Below are 25,047 nucleotides of genomic sequence, written 5' to 3' on the forward strand. Positions count from 1 at the left end.
AGTGTTTTAAAGAAATATTTTCAGTGTCAGCGTTGGTAGTGTCGAATTCACACATTATGAATAACTGAAAAGTAGAAAAAAAAAAACAACAACTAAATAGCGGCGTATGATATGCCGCGGGTCGGCTCGTATATATATATATATATATATATAATTCTCTTCTGGGAGACGCTAGAAAACAAGCTGTAAGCGCGCCTTGCAGTCCCCTCTCTTCCTATCTAGGACGTTGCAAGTCAGCTAGTAATAATTAGTAAACTATACATTTAGTGTATAAAATAAAAAGGTAGTATTTAAAATGCCTGTGTTTTTCCTACCACATTGCACTTGATCAAACCATTCTAATAGATAATAATTTTTTCCAACATCAAAGCAAAACAAAAAAAGTATTTTTTTTCCTGCTTTATTTTGGAAGCAATTGTTACAAAGGGACGTAATTTGTATACTTTTTTCAAACAAAATTAGTAATTTTGTAAAGGATAGTAAATTTAGTTTAATTTTGTTCTTTACACATTATGTCAATTAAAATGATAAATTGTCAAATAAAAAATTCGTTTGAAAATGATAAATATTGAGTTTTTTTATCATTATTTTAAATTTACGTATAAAAATGAACACTAGAAATATTACACAACGGCAAACAAATCGAGTTTTTTTTTTACCACATGCAGGTCCGCTACAGAGTCCATTTCATCTTTATTAGATTTAAAGAAAATCATTTTTTCTCCTTTTAGAGCATTATTACATAAAAGCTTGTTATCAAATCGTTTTACGTATTTTTTTTCGTGTGGTTATGGATGATGCTCTGGTTTTATTATGTGCCAGCAAGCACCAAATATTGCTGCAGCTAGCACCGAGCTATACATTAGCTGCGACTTACCTACAAACACCTGCGGTCATAGCTCACAAGTGTGAGATCGTTCGCTCACCTTTATTCAGATCACCTTTTGTCAGATCACCTTTAATCAAATCACCACAATTCATTTGCACACACCTGTCCTTAACCCCCCCCCCCCCCCCCACCCACCCCTGCATTCAGCACGCTCCGACATGTCTTATCTGATTCTAGAAGATGCTTTACTGCACCCCACCCCAACTTCTATACCCTCCAATTAATTCCACCCTTCCCCTCCCCCCACCCTTCCCCCACCACCCACCCTTCCCCCCACCACCCACCCTTCCCCCACCACCCACCCTCCCCCGCCCCACCCACAAGTCTGCAGCACTTAGCGCCTAGACAATAGAAAGTGGGGATCCAGCGCACGGTGGTTTGTGCTCGCCCAATGAGCGACAACTCGTGTTTGTAAAAGATTTAATAGTCAGGCCGCGATCAAATCTCTAGGCTAACATTAGCTGTGGCCAGACCAAGGTGGATTTTTGCTGAGCTGGTTCATTGAAAGATGAGTTGCACTTCATATCGAGGTAAGGTCTTATCTCATTAGTGAACAGATCAAATCTGTCGGGGAGGTGGCGAGTGTAATCACAACTTTGTTACCAAAGTTGACGTTAATTAGTCGTATCGATACCGCTAATACTAATCCTAATCTGTTTTATGGGACGATAGGGATTATACTAATCCTAATCTATTTTATGGGACGATAGGGATAATACTAATCCTAATGTATTTTATGGGACAATAGGGATAATGCGTTCAGTCTGTAGAATTAACTTAAATAAATCTGGCGTTTAAAATGTGTCTGAGTGTATCACTTCTTCATTGTATACAAGAAATTTTAAAAGTTTAGAGTAAACTTATTGTTGTACCTACAGAAATAACTAAACTTTGGCACGCGAATATTATGTACACGAATATTATGTTTACTGCTATGTTATGTGTACACGAATATTTATTGTACTGCTATGTTATGTGTACACAGATATTATGTGTACTGCTATGTTATGTGTACACGAATATTGTGTGTACTGCTTTGTTATGTGTACACGAATATTGTGTGTACTGCTTTGTTATGTGTACACGAATATTGTGTGTACTGCTTTGTTATGTGTACACGAATATTGTGTGTACTGCTTTGTTATGTGTACACGAATATTGTGTGTACTGCTTTGTTATGTGTACACGAATATTGTGTGTACTTCTATGTTATGTGTACACGAATATTGTGTGTACTGCTTTGTTATGTGTACACGAATATTGTGTGTACTTCTATGTTATGTGTACACGAATATTGTGTGCTAAAGGTGAGATAACTGTGGCAACAAACTGTGAGCAAACACACAGGGGTCTGTGTGAAAACTTTAGGGGTCTGTGTGATAACTTTAGGGGTCTGTGTGAAAACTTTAGGGGTCTGTGTGAAAACTTTAGGGGTCTGTGTGAAAACTTTAGGGGTCTGTGTGAAAACTTTAGGGGTCTGTGTTATAACTTTAGGGGTCTGTGTGAAAACTTTAGGGGTCTGTGTGAAAACTTTAGGGGTCTGTGTGAAAACTTTAGGGGTCTGTGTGAAAACTTTAGGGGTCTGTGTTATAACTTTAGGGGTCTGTGTGAAAACTTTAGGGGTCTGTGTGAAAACTTTAGGGGTCTGTGTGAAAACTTTAGGGGTCTGTGTTATAACTTTAGGGGTCTGTGTGATAACCAATACATGTAACAAATTTGATGACCTTGACCTTAGCAGAAGACGTCTGTATGAATGTTCAAACAGGGCTATGTGTGTATACGTTTGTTTGTCTGTGTTTATGGGTGTGTGTGTGTATGTGTAGGCTGTATATGTATTTATGCACATGTGTCTGTGTGGGTGTATGCGCGCGTGTGTGACAGTTGGGTAGCGTCCCCTTACTAGACTGTGAACTCACCCTGATTAACTACCTCGCTTTTTGTCTATCGGTAATTACTTCCTCTATCCAATTAAATTAATTTTGTGACCTACTCTATCTTGGGCTACCTAATTAAAGGTAGCACTAATCAACTCATTAGCCAATTAATTAAACCAGACCGTTGAGTAAATAAAAACAAACCGCGGCGTCAGGACTAGACAGACCCTAGGATACACACAGGAAAATCATGTCTCGCTTATCTCCTATTCTCTCAGTTTTAAATTGACCTGATTGGTTTATCTCATTTTTTAAAAGTAAATCAGTTCGCCAGCCAGAGCTAGAGAAGCCATTTAAAACGTAAATAAGATGTGAACAAAACGAAATGTCTGGAACTTCGACCCCCCTGTTGCCAGACTTGCAGGATGTATTTATTTTCTACGCAATAGAAAATTGCTGATATGATCTGAAGCACAATACGTAGGTTTACAGTGCTGGGTGTGGGGGTGTGAGGGTGTGTGTGAGGTTGTTACCTTGTGTGGTATCGTATAGTGTTGTATGATGGTGTCTTGTGGTGTATGATGGTGTATGTATGAGTCGACATCTACTAATGTCGTGTGGCGTTGTGTGGTGTTGTGATGTTGTGTATTGTGGTGTTGTATGATGGTGTAGGTGTGAGTCGGCGTCTACTGAGTTCTGGCGACTGGCTCGCTGCGCCTTTTATTCCCTGTGTCCCCCACAGTGAGATCATTTTGTTCTTGACTCAGCCAGCCTAGAGTACCCAGCATGCTGCTAGTTGGTGACGTGACTATGCATGTAACCAGTCACCTAACCCTAATCCCAACCTGCTGTGTTGCCGCTCTATAAACTCTCGCTGGGTTGTCCCCCATGCTGAGGAAAATATTTTTTTAGACTAACAAAAACATTGACGTTGACAAGGTCTAGGCTACCAATGTTATGTTTAATATTAGAAAGGATACTAGAACAATCAATCGCGTGCAGGTAGGTATGTGACGTCACGCCGTGCAATTATGTGCTTTGACGAGGTCATGATATGTAACAATAAACCTATGGTGACGTAGTCGTGGTGTTTGTGTTTCTAGGCCGACCCCCTCACCCCCACCCTCAGCTTTGATGTATAGAGAGGACAGGCTCGCCAAGTAGCGCCTATAGACAGGTAGCGAAGGCTATCAACAGTGATAGGAAGCAAAGCAGATTATTCTGAGGTAGCACTGCATTGACATAAGTACATTACAGGGAGTAGTCTTTGAGGTTTAGATAGCCCCCCACACATGTAGCTCCCCACACATGTAGCCCCCCCCCCCTACTGTGAGGTGTAGTAACACAGCTGGATGCGGATGTCTTGGATGCTGCCGTCAGGGTGCCAGTCGTTCTCGTAGCGGTCGTGGTTGGCGCCGTTAGCCGTGTCAATCAGGATCCACTCCCGGCGCTCCGACATGCCGGCAACCAACTGGCACTCACGGCCGAACCGGTACAGGTAGAACGGTTTGCCGGTCGGCAGGTCGATGGCCTCTTGCGCCGTGCTGTCGTTACGACAGCAGTAGTAGATCTGCGTGTCTGTCGTGTAGGTGCCGTCGGGAACCGACCCCGACACCTGGTCCTGCTGGCTGCCGTTGTCGTCGATGAAGATGAAACCGGAATTGAAGCCGGCCGGACAAGCCCCGCCCTTCCGGTTGATGCAGTAGGATCCCCTGGGCCAGGCCGGTCCCGTGGACGGCATGTCGACCATGCAGAATCTCTGGTAGAAGTAGTGGTCAGTGTTGACCGTCTGCATGACCGGCGTGGCCATGTGGCCGTTAGGGGAAATCTCGTCCAAGTTTTGACCGGAAACCGTGTGGTGCCGGCGATATCCTCTAAACCAGGTCGCCTGGCCGGTGTTTTCCGGACAACTGGTGTTGGGCTCATACAAGCCGTACGTGCCTTCCGGCCAAACCAAGTTGCCGGTCGTCGCTGTTGTTGTTGCCGTGGTCGTGTCGGTTACCATGGTTACAGTGGGAGAAATGGTCTGAGCAGTTGTTGTAGCAGGAACTGACGTCACGCCCTGCTCAAGGACGGTGACCCTGGCGTCGAGTTCCTCAACCTTCTGCACGAGAGAGCTGATCTGGCTGCTGAGGTTCATCTGCAGGCTGGTGATGAGGTTGAGCTCGCCGATCTGGTTCTCCCTGATGATGTTGATGATGTCTGACATCTCCTGACGCGTGTGGCTCTTGAAGTCATCCAGTGCCTGCTGCAGCGGCGCCGTCTGGTTCCTGATCATCTCCGCCACGACGGCAGACGACAGCCCGCTCTCCTTGAAGGACACCGTCGGCGTCTTCTCCACGACAAAGTCGTCTGCCGCGTCCATACCCACCAGCTCACACCTGTACACGCCCAGGATCTCAGACGTGATGCTGTTCCAGCTGACCTTGAGGAAGGTCACGTCCGGCGACCCGATCTGACCCCAGGCCGTGACCCCGGGGGTGACGTGGGCCTGAGGGTCGTAGTCCAGCAGCTCCGCCACCAGGGTCCAGCCGCCGGCCGTCTGCTTGTCGACCCTGACCCGGTGCACCTCCACGATGCTGGTGCTGGTGCTAGGCTCGTGCCGGCACTCGAGGGTGGCGCTAGGGGTCAGGCTCAGGTCCAGGAACTCTGGCACCGCTAGCAGCTGGAACTGTTGCGTCACGGCTAGAGCTGCAGCTAAACACAGCAAGGTCTCAGCTAGACGTGACGTCATCTGAAACAAAAAGTTTCGGTCAAGTAGTGGTCAGATATTGGTCAGATATTCGTTAGATATTGGTCAGATATTGGTCAGATATTGGTCAGATATTGGTCAGATATTTGTCAGATATTGGTCAGATATTCGTTAGATATTGGTCAGATATTGGTCAGATATTGGTCAGATATTGGTCAGATATTTGTCAGATATTGGTCAGATATTGGTCAGATATTGGTCAGATATTGGTCAGATATTCGTTAGATATTGGTCAGATATTCGATAGATATTGGTCAGATATTCGTTAGATATTCGATAGATATTAGTCAGATAATGGTCATTATATTGGTCAGACAATGGTCAACATTGTGTGACGGTACACCACTCCTATGTGGAGTACACAATGATTGGATGTACCAGACACGAGAGATGTACAAACTATGTCCTAATTAACGTAAAGACAAAAACTATTAGAACTAATTACTACACCAACTAATCAGATAATTAGCTACATCATCATGAAAGTTTACATTTATCTGAAAACTGTCCAAAAATGTCCTATGTCCACCACCAATATTTACCTTCAGCAATTGAAACTTGTCTGATGACAGACGACAAAAAGTTGACGTTCTGCTGTCAGTGCCGTCCAGGTAATCTCAGGTATGACATCTGTCATGGTCACGTGGTGGCCGAGTGTACTTGATGCCCTCGTCTTATCTGACGACATCTGTTTTCTACACGATTTTTTCCAACAGCCCCACCCCCACCCTCAACTTACACAAGATTTATTTTACAACGGCCCCACCCCTCACCACACACATGCACACAAACACAATTTTTTCCTACAGCCCCACCCCCACCCCCACCCTAACCCTCAACCCACACATGTTTCTGACATACTGACCAGCTCTGTCATACAGGCTAGGACTGTCCAACATACTGTCTGTCATAAGTCTAGAACTGTCCAACATACCGTTTGTCATAGGGCTAGGACTGTCCAACATACTGTCTGTCATACAGGCTAGGACTGTCCAACATACTGTCTGTCATAAGTCTAGAACTGTCCAACATACCGTTTGTCATAGGGCTAGGACTGTCCAACATACTGTCTGTCCTACAGGCTAGGACTGTCCAACATACTGTCTGTCATAGGGCTAGGACTGTCCAACATACTGTCATAGGGCTAGGACTGTCCAACATACTGTCATAAGGCTAGGACTGTCCAACATACTGTCATAGGGCTAGGACTGTCCAACATACTGTCTGTCATAAAGCTATGACTGTCCAACATACTGTCATAAGGCTAGGACTGTCCAACATACTGTCATAGGGCTAGGACTGTCCAACATACTGTCTGTCATAAGTCTAGGACTGTCCAACATACTGTCTGTCATAGGGCTAGGACTGTCCAACATACTGTCATAAGGCTAGGACTGTCCAACATACTGTCATAGGGCTAGGACTGTCCAACATACTGTCTGTCATAAAGCTATGACTGTCCAACATACTGTCATAAGGCTAGGACTGTCCAACATACTGTCATAGGGCTAGGACTGTCCAACATACTGTCTGTCATACAGGCTAGGACTGTCCAACATACTGTCTGTCATAAGTCTAGGACTGTCCAACATACTGTCTGTCATAGGGCTAGGACTGTCCAACATACTGTCTGTCATACAGGCTAGGACTGTCCAACATACTGTCTGTCATAAGTCTAGGACTGTCCAACATGCTGTCATAGGGCTATGGATAACGTTGTAAAATGCTCTCTGTAAACCCACCAAACGAGACACAAATAGACATACAGACACACAGATGCCCCAACAGATACAGACAGACTCACAAACACACTCAGACACAAACACAAACACAGACACACTCAGACACGCACAAACACACTCAGACACAAACACACACACACTCAGACACAAACACACACACACTCAGACACAAACACAGACACACAACCCTACAGAACGACGGGGTGGTAAACAATGAAGGTGATTAAGCTCTGACTGTTCGTTTATATTTCAAGCTTTGTTATCTTATGGGAAACATTTCATGCTTTGTTATCTTATGGGAAACATTTCATGCTTTGTTATCTTAAGGGAAACATTTCAAGCTTTGTTATGTTATGGGAAACATTTCAAGCTTTGTTATCTTAAGGGAAACATTTCAAGCTTTGTTATGTTATGGGAAAACTTTCAAGCTTTGTTATCGTAAGGGAAACATAAATACATCGTTTTTTCTTCAATATCTATATATATAATTCTCTTCTGGGAGACGCAAAAAAACAAGCTGCAAACGCGCTCCCTACCATCCCCACCCCTACATGGTTTGGTGAGCTGTGGTTCACTCTAAATGTTTACAAACAGATCCGGGTTTAGTGACGACTATTAGGGGCAGATAATTTAGTTTGAAATTATTTTAAACTTAGGGGGGGGGGGGGGGGGGGGTAACTAAGTGGAGTTTACTTTAATGGAGGGGGGGGGGTAAGGAGGGGGGGGGGGTTATCGTCCTTAACGAGCTCTTTATAGTGTTTTAAAGAAATATTTTCAGTGGCAGCGTTGGTAGTGTCGAATTCACAAATTATGAATAACTGAAAAGTAGAAAAAACAACAACTAAATAGCGGCGTATGATACGCTGCGGGTCGGCTCGTTATATTTAATTCAACAAAATGAAAAAAAAAACAGGTATGTTACAGGTAGAAGCCAATAGGAAGCAGAACCTGTTTTCACAAAATTATAATTGTTTTTATTAATTAATTAAAACAGTTAATTTAATTAATTTTCACGTGGGCCACATTTCTTTTCAACAATACATCAGTAATCGCCCTACATCAGTACATCAGTAATCGCCCTACATCAGTACATCAGTAATCGCCCTACATCAATACATCAGTAGTCGCCCAACATCAATACCTCAGTAATCGTCCTAAATCAATACCTCAGTAATCGCCCTACATCAATACCTCAGTAATCGTCCTAAATTAATACCTCAGTAATCGCCCTACATCAATACATCAGTAGTCGCCCAACATCAATACCTCAGTAATCGTCCTACATCAATACCTCAGTAGTCGCCCAACATCAATACCTCAGTAATCGCCCTACATCGATACATCAGTAATCGCCCTACATCAATACATCAGTAATCGCCCAACATCAATACCTCAGTAATCGTCCTTCATCAAATAACTAAACAGCCATTTTTAGAATTTAAAAAGTAACAACGTGTTAGGGTGCCCAGATATACTTATCTACTTCAAGCATAATTCTGCTTTGAGCAAACAAACCCAGATATACTTATCTACTTCAAGCATAATTCTGCTTTGAGCAAACAAACCCAGATATACTTATCTACTTCAAGCATAATTCTGCTTTGAGCAAACAAACGGCACACGTCAAATGTTTGCTCCTCACAAAAAGTCGTATAACGAATATCTCCATCAGCGTAAAACGAAGCAGTCACCTGTAGCTGTGTCCTGGGGGACTAAATGGATCTACCTGTCGCTTACACCTGTCGCTTACTTCTGCCAGTTATGTAATGATGTAAGGACATGAAGCTGTATTTACCACGCTAAAGGTCAAAGCTGCAACATCACCAGCAAGCATCGGAACGCCAGACAGAACCATTTCCGTTAAAGGTTAACGCCTCAGGCAGCACGTCTTGGGGTGTTTAGCCGGGGTGGGGTGGGCTGGGGTGGGCTGGGGTGTGAAAACATTGGCGGGGTGTGGCTTCATGGGGCGCGTGTTTTGTTTTTAATGTTCGTCTGCTGTAGAAGGTGGTGTGTGTGTGTGTGGGGGGGGGGGGGGGGGTAGACATGCAGATATGAGTTCAATGCATGCCTCTCTAGGGGGGGGGGGGTGTGGGGGTGTGCATGCCTCTCTAAGCCATGACTTTGTCGTGAGTTGTTTGATGCTGGATTGCATGACACCAGGCTCCAGACAAGCTTACCACAGGTAGGGACAAGCTTACCACAGGTAGGGACAAGCTTACCACAGGTAGGGACAAGCTTACCACAGGTAGGGACAAGCTTACCACAGGTAGGGACAAGCTTACCACAGGTAGGGACAAGCTTACCACAGGTAGGGACAAGTTTACCACAGGTAGGGACAAGCTTACCACAGGTAGGGACAAGCTTACCACAGGTAGGGACAAGTTTACCACAGGTAGGGACAAGCTTACCACAGGTAGGGACAAGCTTACCACAGGTAGGGACAAGCTTACCACAGGTAGGGACAAGCTTACCACAGGTAGGGACAAGCTTACCACAGGTAGGGACAAGCTTACCACAGGTAGGGACAAGCTTACCACAGGTAGGGACAAGCTTACCACAGGTAGGGACAAGCTTACCACAGGTAGGGACAAGCTTACCACAGGTAGGGACAAGCTTACCACAGGTAGGGACAAGCTTACCACAGGTAGGGACAAGCTTACCACAGGTAGGGACAAGCTTACCACAGGTAGGGACAAGCTTACCACAGGTAGGGACAAGCTTACCACAGGTAGGGACAAGCTTACCACAGGTAGGGACAAGCTTACCACAGGTAGGCTGTTGTTTGATGAAACGTCCAGCTCAAAACTTCAATACTACCTAATACCTCAACTGTCAGACATCAAACCTACTGACATCAAGACAAGTGACATCAAGAATACTGACATCAAGACGACTGACATCAAGACAAGTGACATCAAGACAAGTGACATCAAGACGACTGACATCAAGACGACTGACATCAACCTACTGACATTAAGACGAATGACATCAGGATTCAGTAATTGAAGGCACTTGTGGTGACGTAAGAACAATTATTATTTTGAAAATATTTTTTTGCGTGATGTAAACAAAGATTATAAACATAACACCGTGGCTGTCTGTGAATATCTGCCAGGCTAGCCGTGTTATCTGCTCCTGAAAAAGATTCCAGTCCAAGTTTACCTCGGGGAGAAAATAGCAGTTAATCTGCCAGCTATCGCATCCTTTTTCATAGACTCTACAGGTCCCACATATTTACTCAGCGGGTCCCACATATTTACTCAGCGGTCCCCACATTTGTACTCAGCGGTCCCCACATTTGTACTCAGCGGTCCCCACATTTGTACTCAGCGGTCCCCACATTTGTACTCAGCGGTCCCCACATTTGTACTCAGCGGTCCCCACATTTGTACTCAGCGGTCCCCACATTTGTACTCAGCGGTCCCCACATTTGTACTCAGCGGTCCCCACATTTGTACTCAGCGGTCCCCACATTTGTACTCAGCGGTCCCCACATTTGTACTCAGCGGTCCCCACATTTGTACTCAGCGGTCCCCACATTTGTACTCAGCGGTCCCCACATTTGTACTCAGCGGTCCCCACATTTGTACTCAGCGGTCCCCACATTTGTACTCAGCGGGTCCCACATTTGTACTCAGCGGTCCCCACATTTGTACTCAGCGGTCCCCACATTTGTACTCAGCGGTCCCCACATTTGTACTCAGCGGTCCCCACATTTGTACTCAGCGGTCCCCACATTTGTACTCAGCGGTCCCCACATTTGTACTCAGCGGTCCCCACATTTGTACTCAGCGGTCCCCACATTTGTACTCAGCGGTCCCCACATTTGTACTCAGCGGTTCCCACATTTGTACTCAGCGGTCCCCACATTTGTACTCAGCGGTCCCCACATTTGTACTCAGCGGTCCCCACATTTGTACTCAGCGGTCCCCACATTTGTACTCAGCGGTCCCCACATTTGTACTCAGCGGTCCCCACATTTGTACTCAGCGGTCCCCACATTTGTACTCAGCGGTCCCCACATTTGTACTCAGCGGTCCCCACATTTGTACTCAGCGGTCCCCACATTTGTACTCAGCGGTCCCCACATTTGTACTCAGCGGTCCCCACATTTGTACTCAGCGGTCCCCACATTTGTACTCAGCGGTCCCCACATTTGTACTCAGCGGTCCCCACATTTGTACTCAGCGGTCCCCACATTTGTACTCAGCGGTCCCCACATTTGTACTCAGCGGTCCCCACATTTGTACTCAGCGGTCCCCACATTTGTACTCAGCGGTCCCCACATTTGTACTCAGCGGTCCCCACATTTGTACTCAGCGGTCCCCACATTTGTACTCAGCGGTCCCCACATTTGTACTCAGCGGTCCCCACATTTGTACTCAGCGGTCCCCACATTTGTACTCAGCGGTCCCCACATTTGTACTCAGCGGTCCCCACATTTGTACTCAGCGGTCCCCACATTTGTACTCAGCGGTCCCCACATTTGTACTCAGCGGTCCCCACATTTGTACTCAGCGGTCCCCACATTTGTACTCAGCGGTCCCCACATTTGTACTCAGCGGTCCCCACATTTGTACTCAGCGGTCCCCACATTTGTACTCAGCGGTCCCCACATTTGTACTCAGCGGTCCCCACATTTGTACTCAGCGGTCCCCACATTTGTACTCAGCGGTCCCCACATTTGTACTCAGCGGGTCCCACATTTGTACTCAGCGGGTCCCAAATTTGTACTCAGCGGTCCCCACATTTGTACTCAGCGGTCCCCACATTTGTACTCAGCGGTCCCCACATTTGTACTCAGCGGGTCCCACATTTGTACTCAGCGGTCCCCACATTTGTACTCAGCGGTCCCCACATTTGTACTCAGCGGTCCCCACATTTGTACTCAGCGGTCCCCACATTTGTACTCAGCGGTCCCCACATTTGTACTCAGCGGTCCCCACATTTGTACTCAGCGGTCCCCACATTTGTACTCAGCGGTCCCCACATTTGTACTCAGCGGTCCCCACATTTGTACTCAGCGGTCCCCACATTTGTACTCAGCGGTCCCCACATTTGTACTCAGCGGGTCGTACATTTGTACTCAGCGGTTCCCATATTTGTACTCAGCGGTTCACATATTGATACCCATTTATTTTTACTTCAGTTGCGTCAACATGAGTCACAATTTTGTTGCGGCTTATGTATGGGGCTGGTGTGTGTGTGTGTGGTTTGTGTGTGTGGTTTGTGTGTGTGGTTTGTGTGTGTGTGGTTTGTGTGTGTGATTTGTGTGTGTGTGGTTTGTGTGTGTGGTTTGTGTGTGTGTGTGGTTTGTGTGTGTGGTTTGTGTGTGTGTGGTTTGTGTGTGTGGTTTGTGTGTGTGGTTTGTGTGTGTGGTTTGTGTGTGTGTGGTTTGTGTCTGTGTGGTTTGTCTGTGTGGTTTGTGTGTGGTTTGTGTGTGGTTTGTGTGTGTTGGGCTGGTGTGAGGGGTTTGTGTGAGTGGTTTGTGTGTGTGGTTTGTGTGTGGTTTGTGTGTGGTTTGTGTGTGTTGGGCTGGTGTGAGGGGTTTGTGTGAGGGGTTTGTGTGAGTGGTTTGTGTGTGTGGTTTGTGTGTGTGGTTTGTGTGTGTGGTTTGTGTGTGTGGTTTGTGTGTGGTTTGTGTGTGTGGTTTGTGTGTTTGTCTTGTGGTGCTTATTGATGACGTATTGTTAAACATTGTCCATGACGTCACAGTGTCCCATGTCACAACGACCTAGCGACTGACCTTATCTCTCTATCCGGCTGCTCTAAGCGCGTGCAATATCTCAGCACTGAGATAACCTCAGCTGCTCACGCGTGACCTCTAGACCAACCAGACGGTGAGGAGACATGCTGCATGCTGGGACACGTTGACCAGACCACGCCCCTTTCATACCAAGCCACGCCCCTGTTATGTTAAGTCCCGCCTATAGGTCTTAACAATAGATGAAAATAAGCATTAACGTCACTTGCAACACGAGGTGCTATTAATAGCCTGCCCACAGGTATGTTGTCAGGGGTCCCCAAACTTTTCAGCCCGAGGGCCGCATTTACTATCAAATATCGGTTCGTGGGCCCCAACATATTTGGGGTCCAAGTTTGTTCTCAAATTGTTCTTCACGTATTTCATCCTTGAAAATGTTTGTTCACACAGGTATGTTGTTCCAAAAATAGAAAGGTACCTTGATGCAAAAATTTTGACATTAGGAAAGTCTTTCTTGGGCAAAACCTTGTAAAAAACCAACGGTCATTCTTTGAACGTGTCCCTTAGGTGGTCATTTTCTTGCAACCCAATGACCTCCAGCTGCACTTTACCTGAAAAAACTTGAGTCAGAAAACCGCTGCTGAAACTGCAGCTGGAGGTATTTGATGGTCTTGCATGCAAATGACGTGGGGAACTCAGCTGTTATTTCAGCAATTAAGACATTGCACTGCTGTAAGTTCGTCAAGTTGTTGGCCTTTACTTGTTAAATAAAACAAGACAAGTTTGGATCTGACGCCCTTTGGAAGGGTGTATATATCAGATTTTTCTTTCCTTGTATTGTAACATGTTAAATCGTGCGATTCTATGTCTGTATCTTTCCTCCATCAATTGTCAGGTAACTGAGGTTAGTCCATGCTAATTTATAATCAGCAAATGTTGTTTTTTTCAACTCATTGAATAAATCGATTCATCCATTGCAATTGAAAAATGGCGAAACTTGCTTGCATTTGTCGATATTTAAGTCACAATGTTTTCACCAATGTCTGCAACACGGTGGGCAATGGTATCTGCACCTAAATCTACATTTTCATATTGTTTTGACTTTGCTGGACAAAGTTCCAGCACCTCCACGGGCCGGATGGAAAGGCCTCGCGGGCCGCATCTGGCCCACGGGCCGTAGTTTGGAGACCCCTGGAGTTCAGATGATTAAAACGTGACGTCTGCTGATAGCAGGTAGATGATTGCAGGTAGATGATTGCAGGTAGATGATTGCAGGTAGATGATTGCAGGTAGATGATTGCAGGTAGATGATTGCAGGTAGATGATTGCAGGTAGATGGTTGAAGGTAGATGATTGCAGGTAGATGATTGTAGGTAGATGATTGCAGGTAGATGATTGCAGGTAGATGATTGCAGGTAGATGATGGCAGGTAGATGATTGCAGGTAGATGATTGCAGGTAGATGATTGCAGGTAGATGATTGTAGGTAAAAAATCTACTCCTTGTTGTCAGAAACAATCAGCATTAGCCGCGTGATGATGTCGACAGTTGGAACTGTGAACTTGGTGAACCCACAAGTGATGATGTCGTGATGATGTCGTGATGATGTCGTGATGATGTCGTGATGATGTCGACAGTTGGAACTGTGAACTTGGTTAACCCACAAGTGAACCAGTTAGTGAACACATCCACAATTAGTCAAACTGTTATCATTGAGTCAGTCAGTCAGTCAGTCAGTCAGTCAGTCAGTCAGTCAGTCAGTCAGTCAGTCAGTCAGTCAGCCAGCCGACCGACTGACATGTATATATATATATATATATATATATATATATATATATATATATATATATATATATATATATATATATATATATACACACACACACATATATATATATATATATATATATATATATATATATATATATATGTGTGTGTGTGTGTGCGTATGTGTGTGTGTGTGCGTGTATCGTAATAAAACGGCCTGCCCACTAATGTTAGTTTTAAGAAATGGACTATTTGTTTAACAAGTATAATTAATTATATTTTTAATATTAATTTACATTGAAAGAAAACGACAGAGCTTTCATTACATAACCCCACAGAGTTAAGAACAGAGTTTCTTCCAGACATCTTTTCGGGGTAGGGGGTAGAAGACTTATTGTCCGGGGTCCTCTGGCCAATGCTATCGGTGCTTTAGTCCGGAGTTTTATATTGACCGTTTCCTTGTTGTTGATGGTCATTTTATGAGGTCGTATTGTCAGGTCCCAAATTTTCGGGTATGGATTTTGGGGTGGGGTGTGGGGGGGGGGGGGGGGGGGGGGCTGGGCCAAACTGTCTGTACCTCATCGTCGGGTCAAATTTGTCACGGCGATGGTCACAGCACTTATGTCCTTGTTTAACAAAGTGATCAAAGCAAGTCTAACAAATTGATCAAAGCAAGTCTAACAAAGTGATCAAAGCAAGTCTAACAAATTGATCAAAGCAAGTCTAACAAAGTGATCAAAGCATGTCTAACAAATTGATCAAAGCAAGTCTAACAAATTGATCAAAGCAAGTCTAACAAAGTGATCAAAGCAAGTCTAACAAATTGATCAAAGCAAGTCTAACAAAGTGATCAAAGCATGTCTAACAAAGTGATCAAAGTCTAACGCATGTTTCCTCTCTACCTCCACAGACACGTGAGGTACTACGACAAGGGCCTTAACTCAGAGGGTTTCTTTCATCTTCACTCAAGGGACGCTATCGTGGATTATTCAACAACTCCAACAAGCGCCACAGACACCATCAGTTTCACACAAACAGCCGTCAAGGGCCACAACTGATTGTCGTCGAGTGATTTCCCCTTTGAGCCAGAGTTATGCCGCTTACATACGTCACCAGCTGTTTGTTGATGCTAGTCGCCGTGCTGGGTGCTGAGGCGAAGGGGCGGACTCGGCGGTCTACACACAACACACCACCTGGGTAAGTTGCCAACTAGGTCAATTAAGTAGGTCAACACAACACACCACCTGGGTAAGTAGGTCAACACACAACACACCACCTGGGTAAGTTGGCAACTAGGTCAATTAAGTAGGTCAACTCACCGCACCATACGGGTAATCGGTTAACTAGGTCATTAAAGTAGGTAAATAAATACCAAGAAAATTGTTAATTTGGTTGATTAAGTTAATTAATTGATCACACAGCAACATAAAGTATAACTCGATAACTAGGTCAGTAGAGTAGGTCAACATAGAACAGTTAATCTGATTGGCTTGTGATGTAGATGTATTTTTAAATGACATTGCAAAATTTTCGGAACTACTTTGAGGCATGTAGAGAATATGACAAGTTGTTTGAAGTCACAGATTTAGAGGTCTAAAAAGTAATACACCGGGAGTGATCTCCTCTAAACTTTCTCAAATATTCTTATATAACACTACGGGGGATAGCACCTTGAGATATAGACAATATTTTAAATCCATTTTCAATTACTTAAACTTTTAAAAATAGAATAGAATCTCGTAGAAAAAAGAATTGCGCACCAAATGAACGCCAAAAAATCTGTGTATAATTGTGCGGAATATTATTAGTACTTTATAAATTCACATGCGGTTTTTTTTTTTGAGAAATCGAAAATAGCGTAAATTACTACTTCTGGCCGACGGAAATTACTCAAATTTTGACAAAAGGCATGTGAAATAAATTTCATTTATCTATCTGAAACAGTACTCAAGTTATACGCTGTTGAAAAGTTGAAAGTAGAATAAGTTCCACTCCCGGTTACCGGAAATCGCTAAAAGTCGATATAGAACTAAAATTCGATATAATACTTATTTATGAAATTTCATCAACCTAGCTGTAACGATATTCAAGTTATCGTGTTCACAGACATACACAGATATACGGACATGATTGCAAAATTATGTTTTTCTGAATCAGGGAGGTGTAAAACGTCGAGATTTAGAAAAATTTTGATTTTTTTAAAATTTTTTGCGCGATTGCAATACTTTCTCTATACTTGGAATACGAGAAAGTAAAAAGTCCAAGTTTAAATGCCAATGTTCCATCGCAACTTACATCTTACATGGATGCTTACATCTAATTCTCACAGTCTTATCCAATGTGGAGTTGGAACCCTGTCACGTGGGCAACTGCTAATGCCGCCATTTTGTGATTTTAATCTCGGTCTAAAAATAGACGGAATTCTTTAATGGCATTTTATTTCCCTATTCAAATCTTTTGTTCGTTCATAGGTGGATCCATCTTCCACCAACCATTGGTGGATCCATCTTCCACCAACCATTGGCGTAGCAAGGTGAGGACGGGTGGGGCAGCCTCCCTAGGAGTCGACCCTAAGGGGGCGCCAAAAGTGTTTGAGAAATTAATTTAAAAACTCGTTTTAAGATGAAGTATTGAATTATGCACAATCAAAACTACTAAAATAAATGACTACAAGGCTTTACACACTGATGTAACTGTTTTCTATGTCAATTTTGTGGCACCGAAATAGAAAATGTCACGGGATAGTAACTGGTAAGAAGCGCCACAAACCTTTCCAACTGGGGGAAGGGGTGGGGGGCGAGCGCTTTTTCACAGACAGGAATAATTATATAGAAATAGGAGGAGGGGCGCAAAAGTGTTAGTACGCTCGGGCGCCGGAATAAGTCTCTACGCCTCTGGCTATTGCCACACGGTGGATCCACCAAGCTATTGCCACACGGTGGATCCACCAAGCTATTGCTACACGGTGGATCCACCAAGCTATTGCCACCCGGTGGATCCACTAAGCTATTGCCATACGGTGGATCCACCTACACTTGTACACCCAGACAAATGTGATGACCACGTGACCAGACACCAGACCACGTGATACCCGTATGTTACAGCCTCGTTCTGACATATTTCGATCATATTCCGGCTAAATGTTTTGTTCTGGTGTCTATGGCAACCAGGTGTGACACGTGACCGGAGGGGGGGGACCTGTGTCAGACAGAGGGGCGGGGCCAGCAGACGCCATGTTAGAAGTTAGCACCGCGATCGCCTGTAGGGGCAGGTGGTGCAGAGTTCATCTGGACGTCCAATGTGGTGGTGGAGATTGTAACAAGACTTTCATGACAGACCAGCAAACACAAGACAGACAGACAGACGAACAAGCAGACGTACTGTCAGACAGACAGAAAGACAGACCTGCACTACAGACAGACGGAAAGACAGACCTGCACTACAGACAGACAGAAAGACAGACCTGCACTACAGACAGACAAAAAGACAGACCTGCACTACAGACAGACAGACAGACAGACCTGCACTACAGACAGACAGAAAGACAGACCTGAACTACAGACAGACAAAAAGACAGACCTGCACTACAGACAGACAGAAAGACAGACCTGAACTACAGACAGACAGAAAGACAGACCTGCACTACAGACAGACAGAAAGACAGACCTGCACTACAGACAGACAGAAAGACAGACCTGAACTACAGACAGACAAAAAGACAGACCTGCACTACAGACAGACAGAAAGACAGACCTGAACTACAGACAGACAGAAAGACAGCCCTGCACTACAGACAGACAGAAAGACAGACCTGCGCTACAAACAGACAGAAAGACAGACCTGCACTACAGACAGACCTGCACTACAAACAGACAGAAAGACAGACCTGCACTGAACCTGCCACTACTTACGAGCGCGGGTGTACAAAGTTTATCAGCACACAAGACAGACGCGCGCAAGGCACGCAATAAATTACCACAAACATGCGGATAATAAACAAAACATTTTTTTATCTTCAATTTAAAAAGTCTCGGCCGAAGGTTTTTGCAAAAAAATAAATGAGATAAAAAATAGATTAGTAAAGTAACTTAACTGGCTCCTCTTGTATGTACGCAAGCATGGAGCGAATATAAAAAATGAAACTAATAGTTTCGTTAAATTTCACATTTTTGCGCTGTCAACGAAAGGCGAAACAATTTTTATTTTCCATTGGCGGAAATGATTATCTATAAATAACTTCCCGGAGTAAACCTTGCAACCGTTAGGGTAAGGATTCTATTCACGTCACATCTGACGTTTTACAACTCAAGTCTGCTTGGTTCTAGGTCCTCAGTATCCCCACACTAAATGTGTGGACACCCCCACATATTGTGTGAACTGCTCGTATTGTCTGAGCACCCCACACTTTTTGTGTGGGAGATCCCCACACACTTTGTGTGAGCTCCCCACACATCAGCCACATCACGTGACTGTCTACAGGTCTGGTGGTTCCAGCCCATCTTGCAGCCAGCCGTGATTTATTGCAGTCATCTCCCTTTGTAATTACCTCCCTTTGTAATTACCTCCCTTACATCATTTTACCAATGTAGGGGAAATAACCAAATATCAAGTGCAGAGTTCGAGTCCTACTTTTCAAATGTTCCCTGTACAGAAGGGCGAGAGAACAACTGAGGGAAAGAAAACTTTGAGCCCCCCTCTCCCACCCCCTCACCCCTCACCCCCACCAGCCCCTCAATCATTCGTCACGTTGCCTTCATCAGCATACACAAGCAACATATATTTCTGGTTGTAATTGAATGTTGGCGTGTTGTAGTGGTGGATGGTGTAGTGGTGGTGGATGGTGTTGTGGTTGTGGTGTTGTGGTGGTGGATGGTGTTGTATCGGTGGAGGGTGTTGTGGTGGTGTTGTGTTGGTGGATGGTGTTGTGTCAGTGAATGGTGTTATGGTGGTGGTGTTGTGGTGTTGTGGTGGTGTTGTGGTGATGGATGGATGGTGTTGTGGTGGATGGTGTTGTGGTGGTGTTGTGGTGGTGTTGTGGTGGTGTTGTGGTGGTGTTGTGGTGGTGGTGTTGTGGTGATGGATGGATGGTGTTGTGTTGGTGGATGGTGTTGTGGTGGTGGATGGGGTTGTGGTGGTGGTGGTGTTGTGGTGGTGGTGTTGTGGTGGTGGATGGTGTTGTGGTGGTGTTGTGGTGGTGGATGGTGTTGTGGTGGTGTTGTGGTGGTGGTGTTGTGGTGGATGGTGGATGGTGTTGTGGTGGTGGTGGTGTTGTGGTGGTGGTGGTGTTGTAGTGGTGGATGGTGTTGTGGTGGTGGATGGTGTTGTGGTGGTGGATGGGGTTGTGGTGGTGGTGGTGTTGTGGTGGTGGATGGTGTTGTGGTGGTGTTGTGGTGGTGGTGTTGTGGTGGTGGATGGTGTTGTGGTGGTGGATGGTGTTGTGGTGGTGGTGTTGTGGTGGTGGATGGTGTTGTGGTGATGGTGTTGTGGTGGTGGTGTTGTGGTGGTGGATGGGGTTGTGGTGGTGGATGGTGTTGTGGTGGTGGATGGGGTTGTGGTGGTGGTGTTGTGGTGGTGGATGGGGTTGTGGTGGTGTTGTGGTGGTGGTGTTGTGGTGGTGGATGGTGTTGTGGTGGTGGATGGTGTTGTGGTGGTGGTGTTGTGGTGGTGGATGGTGTTGTGGTGATGGTGTTGTGGTGGTGGTGTTGTGGTGGTGGATGGGGTTGTGGTGGTGGATGGTGTTGTGGTGGTGGATGGGGTTGTGGTGGTGGTGTTGTGGTGGTGGATGGGGTTGTGGTGGTGTTGTGGTGGTGGTGTTGTGGTGGTGGATGGTGTTGTGGTGGTGGATGGTGTTGTGGTGGTGGATGGTGTTGTAGTGTTGGATGATGGGAAGTTTTAAGTGTTAAATTCGCATTTGTTCCGGTTAAACCAAGGGGCGGTCACCTTGTTCTTTGGCGACCCAGAAACTTCGTGCATCTACAGATCAAAGGAAAGATGACGTAAAATTAATTAAATCAAGTTAATTACCGGCGTCTGTGCCCATACACCTGCAGTGGTTGATGAGCTTGTAATGACGTCATGCTTTATGCAGCAACTGCCATTCTTCGGATGATTAACGGCATTCAATCTTTGTTGTTTGTTTTTACCTCACTCATCGTCTTTGTGAAACAGCGACAAAACAAATTCAGTTAACGACGACAAAACAAATTCAGTTAACGACGACAAAACAAATTCAGTTAACGACGACATTCTTCGCTGTGTAGCATAGCGACGTCACGCCACGCGAGATTGGAACATTCTCTTATTCACTGCTCGGGTTCAAGGTCAGCTACCCGCCCATTCCCTCCACTTGGTGCTCGGGTTCAAGGTCAGCTACCCGCCTGTTCCCTCCTCTTGGTGGTCGGGTTCAAGGTCAGCTACCCGCCCATTCCCTCCACTTGGTGCTCGGGTTCAAGGTCAGCACTAAGAGCTGGTCACGTGCACTTACAGTGGTCGTTGGGTTTTGTTTGAGCATAATTTAGTTGCCATGGTAACCATTTGTTTTATTCTTTGCATCATAATTTAACTTTGATCCACGTTCATCACACAAAAAAATCATTTAACCCTCTGACCACCAATGAAATAATGTAACCCTCTAACGACCACACATGAAATCATTTAACCCTCTGACGACCAAACATGAAATCAATTAACCCTCTGACCACCAATGAAATAATTTAACCCTCTGACCACCAATGAAATCATTTAACCCTCTGACGACCAAACATGAAATCAATTAACCCTCTGACCACCAATGAAATAATTTAACCCTCTGACCACCAATGAAATCAATTAACCCTCTGACGACCACACATGAAATGAATTAACCCTCTCTCCACCAGCCCCAACATGTGCAAGGTACAGCACGTGCTAGGTTCTACAGATAAATATTTTACTCACTGCGTGGCCAAACACCTCAAGGTCATCTGTGAGCGACCAACGTAAGTAGGTCAAGGACGATTCGACGTATTCAATTAGGTCAAGCGATGGACGATCTTAAGTAGGTCAACCGACGCACTCAACTAGGATGATTTATTCCTTCGCGTTTGTTCACTACATCAGGCACTATCAATCGAGGACTACATTTAGAAGACAAAATAGGACAAATATTTTAGTAATAGAGGACAAAATAGGACAAATATTTTAGGACTAGAGGACAAAATAGGACACATAATTTCGGACTAGAGGACAAAATAGCACACATATTTTAGGACTAGAGGACAAAATGGCACAAATAATTTTTGAAAACTTTGACACAAGATAAGATTTTAATTTTTAAAATTTTAATACAGTAATGAGATACATGTTGAACACAACTTAAACACAACTTAAACACAACTTAAACACAACTTAAACACATGAACACACGTGATCGACTGTTGCCTTCTGCCAGGTACGAGAGATGGGAGTGTTGTCCTGGCTTCAAGAGGAAATCTTATGAGGAGGGTTGTCCTGTTGGTAGGTTGGTGTGGTTGTCCTGTTGGTAGGTTGGTGTGGTTGTCAGAGGGTTGTCCTGTTGGTAGGTTGCTGTGGTTGTCCTGTTGGTAGGTTGGTGTGGTTGTCCTGTTGGTAGGTTGGTGTGGTTGTCGTGGGTTGTCCTGTTGGTAGGTTGGTGTGGTTGTCAGAGGGTTGTCCTGTTGGTGGGTTGCTGTGGTTGTCAGAGGGTTGTCCTGTTGGTAGGTTGGTGTGGTTGTCAGAGGGTTGTCCTGTTGGTAGGTTGGTGTGGTTGTCAGAGGGTTGTCCTGTTGGTAGGTTGGTGTGGTTGTCGTGGGTTGTCCTGTTGGTAGGTTGGTGTGGTTGTCGTGGGTTGTCCTGTTGGTAGGTTGGTGTGGTTGTCGTGTTGGTAGGTTGGTGTGGTTGTCCTGTTGGTAGGTTGGTGTGGTTGTCGTGGGTTGTCCTGTTGGTAGGTTGGTGTGGTTGTCCTGTTGGTAGGTTGGTGTGGTTGTCCTGTTGGTAGGTTGGTGTGGTTGTCGTGTTGGTAGGTTGGTGTGGTTGTCCTGTTGGTAGGTTGGTGTGGTTGTCGTGGGTTGTCCTGTTGGTGGGTTGCTGTGGTTGTCGTGGGTTGTCCTGTTGGTAGGTTGGTGTGGTTGTCAGAGGGTTGTCCTGTTGGTAGGTTGGTGTGGTTGTCGTGAGTTGTCCTGTTGGTAGGTTGGTGTGGTTGTCCTGTTGGTAGGTTGGTGTGGTTGTCGTGAGTTGTCCTGTTGGTAGGTTGGTGTGGTTGTCAGAGGGTTGTCCTGTTGGTAGGTTGGTGTGGTTGTCGTGAGTTGTCCTGTTGGTAGGTTGGTGTGGTTGTCCTGTTGGTAGGTTGGTGTGGTTGTCGTGAGTTGTCCTGTTGGTAGGTTGGTGTGGTTGTCCTGTTGGTAGGTTGGTGTGGTTGTCCTGTTGGTAGGTTGGTGTGGTTGTCGTGAGTTGTCCTGTTGGTAGGTTGGTGTGGTTGTCCTGTTGGTAGGTTGGTGTGGTCATTGTTAAAGGGGCTGGGCGATGGGGGCTGTCTGACATTTAGCATCTTTGAAAAAGTCTGTCTATTCAAATGTCTGCTGTTCGTGAAAAAGTCTGTCTATTCAAATGTCTGTCTGGTCAGAGAAGCCGCTGGACAACATGTTGGAGACATCACGTGACCTGAAACTGACGTCATTCCTCCATCACATCAACAAGACACAGCTCCAACACGACCTGGCCAAATTTGGGCCATACACGGCCTTCATACCGACAGACGAGGCCATCCAGGCCGCCTCACCGGCCACAGTGTAAGTACTCACCCCCCACCCCCACGTGTAGACCGTCCCACCACCCCACCCCACCCATATGTAGACCGTCCCCCACCCCACCCATGGGTAGGCCACCCAGCCTCTAGTTAGACACGATATTGAGTAGAAAAGAAATTAAAACCAACTGGAAGCAGCGCTAAAAAAGCAATGTCTCATTTTATGTCTTTATGTCGTATTGTCCTCATGTCCTCACGTCCTATTGTCTTCACGTCCTCATGTCCTGATCTCCATGTTGTACTGCAGACGCCAGCTGACGCCGAAGTCGCACGACGCCGCGTCACTCCTGCACTACCACGTGTCACCAGGTCGACTCAACATCTCGACGTTCAGGGACCGTGACCGCGAGCTGGTGACCTTGTACGAGGGGAAAAAGATCAGGGTCAACAAGTACGCTTATGGGGTTAGTTCGACCTCTGACCCTAGTTAGTTTAACCTCTGACCCCGTTCGTTTGACCTCGCTCCACAATCTGCCCACGGTAAAAATGGGGCACATTTTTAATGAGTGAAACTATTTGGGTAGTTTCTTTGACCTGTTAGAGTTTAACCTTTGACCCGTGAGAGTTTAACCTTAGACCTGTAAGAGTTTAATCTTTGACCTGCAATAGTTTAACCTTTGACCCGTAATAGTTTAATCTTTGACCCGCAATAGTTTAACCTTTGACCCGTAACAGTTAAACCTTTGACCCCTAAGAGTCTAACCTTTGACCGTTTAGAGTCTATCCTTTGACCTGTAAAAGTTTAACCTTTGACCTGTAAGAGTTTAACCTTTGACCTGTAAGAGTCTAACCTTTGACCTGTAAGAGTTTAACCTTTGACCTGTGCAGGTTGCCACCGTGAACTGTGCCAGGATTATCCGGCCAGACGAGTTGGCCACCAACGGTATCATTCACGTCATCGACAAGGTGGGTCCTGATGGTGGTAGCCTGTGTGGCAGTAGATGACATGACATGACATGACATGACATGACATGACATGACATGACATGACAGGACATGACATGACATGACATGACATGACATGGTGCTGTAATACATGACATGTACTGACATTTTGCTGTGACATGTGATGTGTGAGATGTATGTGACATTTATGTCATAATATGTAAGTACAGTTTAAAGTATCTCATCAATTACTGATTCTATGTCATAACCCCCCCCTCCCCCCACCCGCAGGTCATCTCACCCCTAGACACCCAGCAGAACATTCTAGAACGGATCCAGGCCGACCCCCGCTTCTCCCAGCTCAACCTGGCCCTGCTGGTGTCGGACATGGCCCGACGTCTGAGGGGGGACACCCGGACCTTCACCCTCCTCGCCCCCACAGACCAGGCCTTCGCCCGCCTCCCCACGGACCTGATGGAGCGGATTCTGTCGGACGCCGACACGGCAGAGAGTAGGTCAACTTGTGGGTCACGTGAGCTGGCAGGACATTGGTCCTACAGAACCAGCTCATATCCTACAAATATCTCATGTCCTACTAATATCTCATGTCCTACAAATATCTCATGTCCTACAAA

The 25,047-nt window shown here is 45.5% G+C and overlaps 2 protein-coding genes across 2 annotated transcripts in view; one reads left to right on the plus strand and one right to left on the minus strand.

Moving 5' to 3' along the window:
- The first annotated feature begins 1,244 nt into the window (after window positions 1-1,244).
- The window catches only part of LOC131944558 (transforming growth factor-beta-induced protein ig-h3), a 31,857-nt gene continuing 8,054 nt past the window's right edge, over window positions 1,245-25,047 (plus strand). The window contains exons 1-8 of the mRNA XM_059305246.1: window positions 1,245-1,419; window positions 15,638-15,924; window positions 21,606-21,704; window positions 22,157-22,221; window positions 23,345-23,510; window positions 23,775-23,931; window positions 24,356-24,433; window positions 24,704-24,923. Of these exons, the coding sequence (XP_059161229.1) occupies window positions 15,821-15,924; window positions 21,606-21,704; window positions 22,157-22,221; window positions 23,345-23,510; window positions 23,775-23,931; window positions 24,356-24,433; window positions 24,704-24,923 (889 nt within the window). The 5' untranslated portion in view covers window positions 1,245-1,419; window positions 15,638-15,820. The remainder of the gene's footprint in view (window positions 1,420-15,637; window positions 15,925-21,605; window positions 21,705-22,156; window positions 22,222-23,344; window positions 23,511-23,774; window positions 23,932-24,355; window positions 24,434-24,703; window positions 24,924-25,047) is intronic.
- LOC131944557 (uncharacterized) lies at window positions 4,070-6,131 on the minus strand. The gene is made up of 2 exons (XM_059305245.1): window positions 6,058-6,131; window positions 4,070-5,497 (listed from the first exon to the last, which is right to left on the minus strand). The coding sequence occupies exon 2, from the start codon at window positions 5,495-5,497 to the stop codon at window positions 4,088-4,090; it is 1,410 nt and encodes a 469-aa protein (XP_059161228.1). The 5' UTR covers window positions 6,058-6,131; the 3' UTR covers window positions 4,070-4,087.

The sequence above is a fragment of the Physella acuta genome, unplaced genomic scaffold, assembly GCF_028476545.2.
Source record: "Physella acuta isolate Inbredline_101_S28 unplaced genomic scaffold, ASM2847654v3 ptg000497l, whole genome shotgun sequence".
Classification (NCBI taxonomy): domain Eukaryota; kingdom Metazoa; phylum Mollusca; class Gastropoda; family Physidae; genus Physella; species Physella acuta.

What these genes read in the sequence shown, in the direction of transcription:
- LOC131944557 (XM_059305245.1), bottom strand. Translation starts at nt 5,497, where the DNA reads ATGACGTCACGTCTAGCTGAGACCTTGCTGTGTTTAGCTGCAGCTCTA.